The 11,882-nt window shown below is 39.0% G+C and overlaps 1 protein-coding gene across 1 annotated transcript; it reads right to left on the bottom strand.

Annotated features, from left to right (window-relative positions):
- Positions 1 to 2,491: 2,491 nt before the first annotated feature.
- LOC126061063 (olfactory receptor 149-like) lies at positions 2,492 to 10,981 on the bottom strand. Its single transcript, XM_049857432.1, has 2 exons — positions 10,758 to 10,981; positions 2,492 to 2,984 (listed from the first exon to the last, which is right to left on the bottom strand). The coding sequence occupies exons 1-2, from the start codon at positions 10,979 to 10,981 to the stop codon at positions 2,492 to 2,494; spliced, it is 717 nt and encodes a 238-aa protein (XP_049713389.1).
- Positions 10,982 to 11,882: the final 901 nt, after the last annotated feature.

Below are 11,882 nucleotides of genomic sequence, written 5' to 3'. Positions count from 1 at the left end.
TTGTCTACCATTTTATCTTCTGATGGGGTTTCTCTATGTGTTGTAAATCCTCTCACTATGATGTAATAAGATGGATGAGTGGCAGTTACACTGATGAGGTTTATAAGATTAGATAGTGCCTTAAACCAACCTCTTTTAAGATATAAAAGAACCAAGCAGAGAAACATGTGGGACCTTACACAACAAAGAAAGCAGTGCCAGGAGCAAAGCCCTTCATTTGGATGTGAGCTTCCTGCCCTGAGATGCTCCCAGGCCAAGGGAACACTGACCCATCATAAGGACTTTCCTCTAGAGCTGACAGAGAGAGAAAGCCTTCCCCCAGAGCCGGCACGCTGAATTAGGACTTCTAGCTTACTGGACTGTGAGAGAATAAACTACTCTTTGTTAAAGCCATCCACTTATGGTATTTCTGTTATAGCAGTGCTAGATGACTAAGACAGGCAGGAACATGTCTTCTTCAGCTGTGCATTCCTCATACCTAAGCCAAACCAAAAGCCAAACACATTGTCATCGTATCAATTCTGACTCATACCAACCCTATAAGACAGAGTAGAACTGCCCCATTAGTTTTCCAAGGGGTAGCTAGTAGATTTGAACTGCCCGCCTTTATGGTTAGCAGCCTGAGCTCTTGACCACTGCACTCCCAGGGTCCCCATCTCCACACCTAGCACAGACTTATTGATCAAATGACATCTGAATGAACAAAAATGAAAATAATTTGACTCCCACCTTTTATTTTCACAAATTGTTCCATTTTGACGACCTGAGCAGCTTGTTGCTGTTTTTAGTTGCTGTCTAGTCAGTTACAACTTGTGGAGATTCCATGTGTGCAAAGTAGAACTGCTTCATAGGGTTTTCAAAGCTGTGACCTTTCTGATGCAGATCTCCAGATCTTTCTTCCAAGGTGCCTCTGGGTATGCTTGAACTGACAACCTTTTAGCTAGTAGTCTAGTGCTCAACCATTTGCACCACCCAGGGACTCCTACCTGAACAGCTATAACTAGGAAATTGAGTAATGGGAAGGGTTCTTGAGCATGAACTCAAAGAAGCTTGGGAAAGTTTTGAGATACGACAAATTTGATAATGTAGGACATATTTCCAATTTTTCTTTATGAGCACGACAAGACAACAAGAAAAAAAACTTGCCTCTGCCTGTCCCCTGCTCTTCCATCACCCTCTTCCTAGGGTCCTTCCTCCCTACATTACTGTGGGAACAACCTTCAGAGCAATTATAATTCCCAAATATGACAAGATGTTCAATGAATTCAGTCATGAGAACAGTAGCTCACAAGATTGAAATAGCACACTTTCCATTCTTAACATATTTCAAGAAAATAATTAAGAAATGTAGGAAGAGAGACCAAATAAAAACTCTTAGTAAATGGAGGAGACAAAGACACAAAACAATGGCAGGTTGGAGCCAGCATCCCCCTGTGGCTGCACTGAACAGTACAAAGGCAATTCCAGATTTTGTAACATTGAATCACAGTACTGTCACCCCTCCATAGATTCCTCCTCTCTACCCTCATCACGTTCTTTTTTTTTAGTTGGTTTAAATCTGACTACCTTTCAGTTATTTATTCAGGTATTTGGTCAGACGAGTTATTAAGTAATAAGTCATATATTTGGAATTTCCACCCAAATCCTATCAGGGAAATTAATTTATTTCATGATGAGAAAATCAGCCTGGGAATGGGAAGGAAAGTGTGAACTCTGTTCCCGGTGAATTCCATCAGGACCTGACAGAGCCCTGCATAACCATCTCATCAGGAAACTAGAAACTCAAGCATGGTGGGATAATCATTAATGATTTAGTGTCAAGTTGGGGCACCCTCTCCACATTCTTGTTCACACACTGCCTTCTCCATGTCTAAGCCCAATAGATAAGGTTTTTTATATGATGTAGCATACTGGTACTTCTGCTTCACCCACAAGAGAGCTGCCTCAGTTCCCAACCCAAAGTGCTTCTCCTTACTCAGAATATTTATGGTTCAGAAGCCACAGGGCACTACTTGAAGCCAAAGGGATGCACCCATCCCATTTTTTCAATAACCTCTAGACCATCAAATGAGGTTTTATCCAATGCAGGCATTTGAGAAGATAAGCACTGCAGAAAAGCTGTAAAAGTTTCAGGGTGAAGGAGAAAAGAAGAGAAGGAGACAACGTAGGAAACTGAAAAAATTAAAGATTAAGAAACATGAAATATGAGTTTTTTTCTCTACTGAGAAGAGCTCCCTTCTTCCATGAACTGCAATATGATGTCCTCGAGACAGCCCAGGTCCAGAGTCAGAAAACCAGCTCTCAAGTCCTCATTCTGCCATTCCTTCTATATGTGTCCTTGGACAAGTCACTTTAACTCTTAGTCCCCACATTGTAAAATGGGAATAATAATAAAACTTGTGCTCTAAAATTCAAAATTTTTTGTGAGAACCATATAAAAATGTTTTATAAAATGTGAATTAAGATTGAAATGTTAGCTATTGATCTCTCTCTACAGCTGTTCAGGAAGGAAGCTCAAATGATGTAGGGTCTTCCTTAGAGATGATTTCACCTCCTTGTTTTGCAGGCTGTAGTTCAAGGGGTTCAGCATGGGAGTGACCAGGTTGTTCAGGACCTGAACAGTTGCATTAAGCCTGGGGCTGGGGGTGGGTTGCAGGTAGATGAGGACCACCGGCATGTAGAAAAGAAGGATGGCAGTGAGGTGGGCACTGCAGGTGGAGAAAGCACGGCGTCGGCCCTCTGCAGAACGGATATGCAAGATTGCATAGACAATGCAGCTGTAGGAGGTGAGAATGAAGAGGAAGCAGCTGAGGGGCATGAATCCCACACTTATGAACCCCACCATCTCCAGGGTTGAGGTATCCACACAGGCCAGCTTCAGCATCACTGGGATATCACAAAAGTAAAAGTCCACCTGATTGGGACCACAGTAGGGCAACTGGAAGGTGAGAGTGGTTAGAAAGGTGCCATCGAGTTGGTCCTGACTCATAGTGATCCTATGTACAACAGAACGAAACACCGCCCAGTCCTGCACCATCCTAACAATCATTGCTATACTTAAGCCCATTGTTGCAGCCACTGTGTCAATTCATCTCATTGAGGGTCTTCCTCTTTTTTTGCTCACCTTGTACTTTACCAGGTATGGTGTCCTTCTCCAATGACTGATCCCTCCTGACAACATGTCCAAAGTATGTGAGACATAGTCTCTCGTTATCCTTGCTTCTAAGGAACATTCTGGTTGTACTTCTTCCAAGGCAGATTTGTTCATTCTTTTGGCAGTCCATGGTATATGCAATATTCTTTGCCAACACCACAATTTGAAGGCGTCAATTCTTCTTCAGTTTTCCTTATTCACTGTACAGTTCTCGCATATGTAAGAGGCGACTGAAAACACCATGGCTTAGGTCAGGCACACCTTAGTCTTCATGGTGACATCTTTGCTTTTCAGCACTTTAAAGAGGTCTTTTACAGCAGATTTGCCCAATGCAATGCAATTTTTGACTGCTGCTTCCATGGTGTTGATTATGGATCTAAGTAAAAGGTAATCCTTGACAACTTCAATCTTTTCTCCCTTTATCATGATGTTGCTTATTGGCCCAATTCTGAGAATTTCTGTTTTATTTATGTTGAAGTGTAATCCGTACTGAAGGCTGTAGTCTTTGATCTTCATCAATAAATGCTTCAAGTCCTCTTCACTTTCAGCAAGCAAGGTTGTGTCATCTGCATACTAGAAGTTGTTAATGCACCTTCCTCTAATCTTGATGCTCTGTTCTTCCTCATATAGCCCAGATTGCTCAGCATACAGATTGAATAGGCATGGTGAAAGGATACAACCCTGACACACACCTTTCCTGAATTAAAACTATGCAGTATCCTCTTGTTCTGTTTGAACGTCTGCCTCTTGATCTATGGAGAGGTTCATCATGAGTACAATTAAGTGCTCTGGAATTCCTATTCTTAGCAATGTTATCCATAATTTGTTTATATTCCACACAGTTGAATGCCTTTGCATAGTCAATAAAACACAGGTAAACATCTTTCTTGTATTCTCTGCTTTCAGCCAGGATCCTTCTGACACCAGCAATGATTTCCCTGGTCCCATGTGTGCCGATATAGTTATCTCTAATAAGCATTAATATTCAAGGCAGAAACCTAATTATGTGGTAATTATTTGTTATATATCAACTATCATTATGTGCCCTTTGGGTCAGTACTTCTAAACAGAAACGTTGACATACTATGTACATTAATAGGAGGCGACCAGTATAGATTAAGGAATGGTAAACCATCTCAAAAGCAAAATGAATGACTAAAATAATAGCTAATATTCAGTACACAATTCATTGAAAACACTGTGTGCTAAGTGCTGTACTAAATTCTTAAATTCATTATTACATTTACTCTCCAAAGGAAACTTTATGAGGTGGGTGATATTATTTGACAAATAAACAGAAACACAAATTAAATAACTTGAAAAATACCACACAACTATCAAGTGACAGAGCTGGGACTCGTTAATTTCAAAGTCAATAATTTTAACCACTTGGCTGTGATTTTAACTGCTCTTCTATGAAAACCCAGAGATTTAGGTTTTCCACCAAAGAAGAGAAATAGACATTACTATGGCCTTCAAATACTTGTAGGACTCATAGGTAGACTTGTTACTAATTGTTCCATGCAGAAACCCAGGAACCATGGGCAGATTTATTTTCAATGAAGAAAGGGAATATTTAATGATTAGAAAATGTGCATCAATAAAATAACCAATCTTATGAGGTAGTTAGTGTCTTATTACTGGAAATATTCAAGAAAGTATAAAGAAGACCATCTTTTCATGATCTTTCATGTATGCCATTAAGAGGATTCTCAACATCAAAGAGTAACTTCAGTTATTTAAAATTCTAACGCTGAAATATTTGTTTTTATTTATATTGTAAAACTTCTCAGTGATATAACCCATCATAATATAAGTGGAACTTTAACTTAACGATAATAATTCTGGTAACCATCATAGCAAAAGCAATTATGAACATGGTCAGAGTAGTTATCAAAGTAACTACTGTAATACCGAACATGTTATTAAAGCATTTTAAAAGAGGAGAGACACATGCCATGGAGAGAGTCCAGATGCTACTCAGACAGGGTCTCACAGGATGGAAATAATCTTTTGGGGGGTTTTAGTGATTAGACCAGTTTTAATAATAGCTAACATTTACTGTGTATTTGACATATCCTGGAATTGTGCTGAGTTCTCTACATGCCTTATCTCTTCCAATTCTCACCAGTAATCTATGAGGCAGGCATTATTATTTCCCCCACTTTTTGTAGAAAATTGAAGCTCAGAGAATCTAAGCAACTTAACCAGGGTAAAATGGTAGTAACCAGTAGAACTGTTCTCAGGTCTGAGATGGTATAACCACTCCTTTTGAGTCACAAAGAAAAATAAATTCATTACTAGTTCTGACTTTCAAATATTCTTAATTAATATTGTCTTACGTGTATGGTTACTTTAGTTTTCCAATGAACTTTCATGTTAGTTTAATTAATTCTCCCAATAATTAATTCTGTTTCACAAGTAAGGGCATTGGAATGCAGACCAATTATGGCTTTCCTACAGTTAGACAGTAGAAGAGTCAGTCATTCCCAAGCTGAACTCTCTTTCCACTACATCAGCACTGCTTCCCAAGAAGACTCTATACAGAAAGTAGCTGTCCCTGAAAGAGAGAAGAATTATAAAGAGATCCATTGTAGAGATTTGTAGAAGTATTATTTACATTCTTACAGTGATTACTACCTTTATCTTGTATTCTATGACCAGATTATGGCCTCACATTATAACCTGGGAGAGAGCTAGAAAGAAAGAAAGAGAGATAAGCCTGTTCAGCTCATGCTTTGTTTCACAGTGATTGACTCCCAGAGCTGCAAACAAAATTCTGTAGATACCTCTAAAGAGAGCTCTCCAGCAATGGTATAATTTGAAATAAAATTTGCCTAATATTTACAACATCTTTGTTTCAATTAGAGAAATAAAAAACTTATCTCCTTTAATTTCTTTTTCTCTACTCCAGGTATTCAACTCACTGGCATATTCCAGCAGCAACTAGTTCCTCAACTAATCTTTCAGTAAAACATTCTAATTATAAATAGCAAAACATTCTTGATCCAGCGACACGTGCTTTATGGTTTGTTGTCAGAGCTGGAGAATGGGGAAAACCACCAAATATAAGTTCTTTCCTTTATCTACAATAACTCAGTGGGGAGAAAATTGGAGTGTGAGTGAAAAATGAGAGAGAATAGCATGGCTATTTACTGGGTGCCAAATATCTTAATATGCCATTTTCTCCCCTCCTCGCCCCACATGCACTGGTGGGAAGGAGTTTCTGGGATGTACAAATGGTTTACACTCTCAGCTACTAACTGAAAGTTTACAGGTTCAAGTCCACCCAGAGGCACCTTGGAAGAAAGGCCTGACAATCTACTTTGGAATATTCAGCCATTGAAAACCCTATGGAGCACAGTTCTACTCTGACACACATGTAATCAGTATGAGTCAGAATCAACTGGATAACCACTGCATTTTCATTAATTGATTAAATAATTTCTGATGGGAAAGTGCTCGATTGCCAAGCTTCCTGGAAATTTAATGGTGTGAGTCACATGATGGAAGAATGAAAGTAATAAATGTAGAAATAAAACTTACAAAACCTATATTTCATTTATTTTTATTGAGAAGAGACGAGATTGAACATCGGGGACTTGAATTCTAAGAAACTGTCTTGAATGACTTCATGTCCTCAGTCATCACTAATTCCTAAGTGCTCCCTCATGCTTCCAATTGCTCCCATTCCCACTATCAATGCATGTAACCTGGTGGATTATGGATCAGGTAACCAAGTAACCAATCAGGCTAGAAAACTGGGAGGAATCAGACGGAATGGGCCACATACTAAGGGGGAGATCACCAGTCTAGCAGGGTCAGAGATACAGCCAGACCATCAAGCAAGCTACAGTATCAATTTGTATATCACAAGCAGGTCAAAGTCCAGGAAGAGTATAACTTTTAGTAAGCACTAGATACTCTAGAAGATGCAGTAGATAGTTTACCTACAAAAAGAACGACCCATACAAAAACAAAAATCAGAAAATAGAGAACAAAGGTGAATCCTCTCCAGGTGTATCCAGGGACAAGAAGCAGGGATCACGAGGCAGAATGAAAACAGTAAGCAGAACCTCAGTCCAGGGGGATCAAGATCATAACCAGGTGACGCAGAGAGGGAGTTAGGCCCAGGCAACAAAGGTAAGACCCTATTATCAGAAATGTGGACAAGGAGAAAACAACATAGCAGCAAGGGTGACTTGAAACTGAGACCCAGATAAAGCTGCATTGAGGCCCAGTTAAAGTTGATTAAATGTTTCCTCTTTTTTTTTTTTTCCCAAAAGGCAGAATTGTTCCTCAAAGCAGAGGCAGGGCTGGATCTACAAAGACTGCTCCAAGAGCTCCAGCACCGGAAAGAGAAGGGCAACAGAGTTAGGGAATTTTCCAGAGTCAGCACCAAAGTTATGGTAGAGCCCTAGCAGGAGTCTGTCCTGCTCTGCTTTACTCCGCTGGACTGAGTAGTAAATTACCACTTGTAAAAATGACGTGGGGGCAGCTGCATTTTTTTAAATTCATTTTATCTGATTTTTCTCAAATAAGTTGGTGTCAAGTGCTTTATCTTCAATCTCACTGATTCAAACTTCTTTTGCCTCAATGCTGCTCCTATGACTTTCTACTGAGTTATCTATTTGTGAAATTTTATTGTTCTGGGTTTCTGTTTTCTATCTCTCTATTGATTCCCGAAGCCTGTTAAATTTGTCATTATGCCCTTCTATAATCTTCTTAAGTTCCTCTGTTGCTTTGCCTATGTGTTCCTCGGCTTGTTCTGAGTTTTGCCTCATAGCCTTCTTTATCCCTTGAAGAGTTCTGCATATTAATCTTCTGTATTCTACCACTGGTAATTCCAGAAAGTTGTCTTCCTCCAGAAGATTTCCTGATTCCTTGTTTTGGGAGCTTGCTGAAGCCATCATGGTCTGCTTCTTCTGTGATTTGATATTGAGTGTTGTCTCTGAGCCATCTATAAGTTATTGTATTTATTTATTTTATGTTTGCATACTGCTATCAAAATTTTACTTTGGGAAATATTGAAATTAACATTTTGTACCCTTACTGAAAAATTTTTTTGTATGTTTTCATTTTCTATTGACTTCAAGATTAGTCACGTTGTGTTTGACGTTCAGAGCATTCTGGCTTTGGTTGTAATTTATATTGCCCACTTAATTTCTCTATTTCCCTTTCCCACTGAGATGTTTCCACAAAGAGATACAGTGCTGAACATGTTCACTAGTCTATATCAAAAAATTCAGAAGACATCTTCCTGGTCAACTGACTGGAAGACAGCCATATTTGTGCCTATGCCAAAGAAAGGTAATCAAACAGAATACAATATCATTAATAGCACGCACAAGTAAAATTTTGCTGAAGATCATTCAAAAGCATTTCTAGCACTCTGACAACTGGAAACTGCCAGAAGTTTAAGGCAGATTCAGAAGAGGATTTGGAATGGGGGATATCATTGCTGATGTCGATGGATCTTGGCTGAAAGCAGAGAATACTAGTTTACTTGTGTTTTATTAACTATGCAAAAGCATTTGACTGTGTGGATCATAACAAATTATGGATAATACTACAAAAAGTGGGGATTCCAGAACACTTAATTGTGCTCATGCAGAACCTGTACATAGACAAAGAATCAGTCCATTGGACAGAACAAGGGGAATCCTACGTGGTTTAAAGTCAGGAAAGGTATGCTTTGGGGTTATATCATTTTTACCATACTTATTCAATGTATTTGATGAGCAAATAATCCAAGAAGTTGGACTATATGAAGATGACACAATCTTGCTTGTTGAAAGTGAAAAGGACTTGAAACACGTTTTGATGAAGATCAAAGACAGCAGCCTTCAGTATGGATTGCACCAAAAAGTAAAGAAAACAAAAATCTTCACAACTGGATCAATAAGCAATGTCACAATAAAAGGAGAAAATATTGGAGTTATCAAGGATTTCATTTTATCTGGATAAACAATCAACATCCATGGAAGCAGCAGCCAAGAAACCAAATGTCATATTGCATTGTTCAAATCTGCTGGAAAAGATCTCTTTAAAGTTAAAAAGCAAAAATGTCACTTTGACGACTAAGGTGTGCCTGATCCAAGCAATGGTATTTTCAATCTCTGCACATACATGCAAAAGCTGGGCAATGAATAAGGAAGACCTCAGAAGAATTGATAACTTTGAATTAGAATGTTGGCAAAGAATACTGAATATACCATGGACTGCCAGAAGAATGAACATGTCTGTTTTGAAGAAATACAGCCAGGGAAATGTCGAGACTTCATCACATGTACTTTGGACATTTTATCAGGAGAGACAAATCCCTGGAGGACATCATGCTTGGTAAAGTAGAGGGTCAGTTAAAAAGAAGAAAACCCTCAATGAGCTGGACTGATACCGTGACTGCAACAATGGGCTCAAGTGTAACAATGATTGTGAGGATGGCACAGGACCAAGCAGTGTTTTTTGTTTTACACAGGGTCACTATGAGTTGGAACTGACGTGAAGGCACCCAGCAATAACAACAACATATTCGAAGGTCAGCAGCACAGTCATATAGGGAGCTAGTGATGCTTAGTGTGTAGAGAACACTTAGGGAGTCTTTAGACCTCCTACAATTACATTCGGTCTGAGTAGCACTTGAATACAATCATGAATCTTGGAGTCAATCTTCCCAGGTGTGTTTCCAGGCTTAACTGCTTTTTGTTTGAGATTCAAGGAAGGTTATGCAAACTCTCTAGGATTCAATTCCTTCATCTTTCAAAGGGAATACTATTAGTTCTTGCCCTGGAGGAATATTGCAAATATTAAATAAAGTGATACACTTAAGGCGTTTGATACAGATTTTGACATTTTATAAAATTTCCATAATGTATATTACTGTCATTATCATCATCATTGTTCTTTTTAGTTTGCATATTATTAAAAAATGAAACTACAGTTCCTGTAATCCTGAGCAGACTTTGATTTTATTCTCTGTATTTCTCTCTATAAGGTCTGTATAATGTAGGTTTGAAGGAAGAGATGACTGAATGGAATTGTGGACAGGTGCCTAAAGAATCCACAAATTTCATGAATTAACTGAACAAATTACATATATCAGCAAACCAAAGGCCTGTTTCTGTTAGACCATGACAGCATTGATTCAATTCATGAGCATGCTCTACTTTCTAGAATTTTCTTCAGGGCAAATTTGACATCCTTTTTCCTCAGACTGTAGATCATGGGGTTCAGCATGGGCATGACAATAGTATAAAACACAGAAGTCACTTTCCCTTGGTCTCTGGAGCTGAGAGTTGATGGCGGCAGGTACATGAATGCTGCTCCCACTGAGACGTGGAAGCTGCAAGTACTAAAAGCTTTGAACCTGCCCTCAGTGAAGCAAGTATGGAGAATGCTGCTAATGACGAAGCTGTAGGAGGCAAGAATGGTTAAGGCAGGAGTCAATATGTTAAATGCACTCAGACCCAGAACCGATAATTCATTGATATAGATGCTGGAGCAGGATAACTCCAGGAGTGGTAAAAGATCTCAGAAATAGTTGTTAACCAAATTAGTCTTGCAGAAAATGAGTTTCAACATAAAGCCTGTATGAACTGTAGACCCGATGTTGCCCAAAATATACACTCCCACTGTGAGCCAGAAGCAGATGTGATAAGACAAGGAAACATCATAAAGCAAGGGATTACAGATGGCAACATAGCAGTCATATGCCATTGCAGCCAGCATGTGACACTCCACAATAGCAAAAACAAGAAAGAAATAAAGCTGAGTCATGTGTTCAGGATAGGAGAGGGGATTCTTCTTTGTCACAAAGTTCACCAGCATTCAGGGGGTAATGACGGTGGACTGCATAGATTAACATAAGATGAACTGCTGAGGAAATAGTACATGGGGATGTGCAGGTGAGGCCTGAGCCCAACAGTGTGACCATACCGAGGTTCCCCACCATGCCAGGTTCCTAGGAAGAGGAGGAAGAGGGGCAGCTGGAGTTCAGGATGCTCTGTTAGCCCAGAAAGGATGAACTCAGTTAATAATGAATGCTTTCTATGGCCCATTATCCTCTCAGCAGGTCTAAAATCAAGAAAATAATTTCACAGCCTACGCGTGTGAGTGTATGCACATGTGTGTATGTATGGAGGCGAGAAAGTGATTCTGTGGAGATCCTTATTTACTCCCTCATCAGAAGAGATTAATATTCCAGAGATTCCTTGAGCCTCTTCTGTGACTCTGGAAAATCCAATAATTATGTTTGACCAAAGAAGGAGTTACAGACTTCAAGGATCTTATAAATAAAAACATAAATTTTTAAGAGAAAACACAAATTCTTAATTTTTTTTGGTCAGTCAGAAGCAATGCTACTAGTGGTTTTTTTCTAAAGACTATTTTCTTTTGCTCCTATATTCAATGTATATACATTAAGGTCATATGTATTAAAAGGCATAATAATTACATTTTCATTTGACTCTGAATAAGGAAATGTAGTGAATGCTTTTTATAATTAATAAACACAGTGTTCAGAAATCTGTGAAAACTGCTAATACTAGTATTGGTTATGTTTCTTTCTAGAATCCTAACTCAAAAAGCTGAAGAACTGGACAGCTAACAAGACCTTTACATCTTGAAACTTTGTGGCTCTTTGTCCCAGCTTCCTTCATGCAGACTACAAGGCAGGGCCATAACTGCCTGGCTGATCCCACACTTATGTCTCAACAGCTTCACCAAGGGT

Source organism: Elephas maximus, chromosome 17 (assembly GCF_024166365.1).
Source record: "Elephas maximus indicus isolate mEleMax1 chromosome 17, mEleMax1 primary haplotype, whole genome shotgun sequence".
Classification (NCBI taxonomy): domain Eukaryota; kingdom Metazoa; phylum Chordata; class Mammalia; order Proboscidea; family Elephantidae; genus Elephas; species Elephas maximus.
Note: the sequence above shows the minus strand (reverse complement) of the source record. Positions and strands in the feature narration are given on the sequence as shown.

Excerpts from the sequence above, each read along its gene's own strand:
- LOC126061063 (XM_049857432.1), bottom strand. The coding sequence starts at position 10,981 with ATGCTGGTGAACTTTGTGACAAAGAAGAATCCCCTCTCCTATCCTGAA. Across the intron at positions 2,985-10,757 it reads TATATTTTGGGCAACATCGG|TCAGGACCAACTCGATGGCA; the intron begins GTCTACAGTTCA and ends GATCACTATGAG.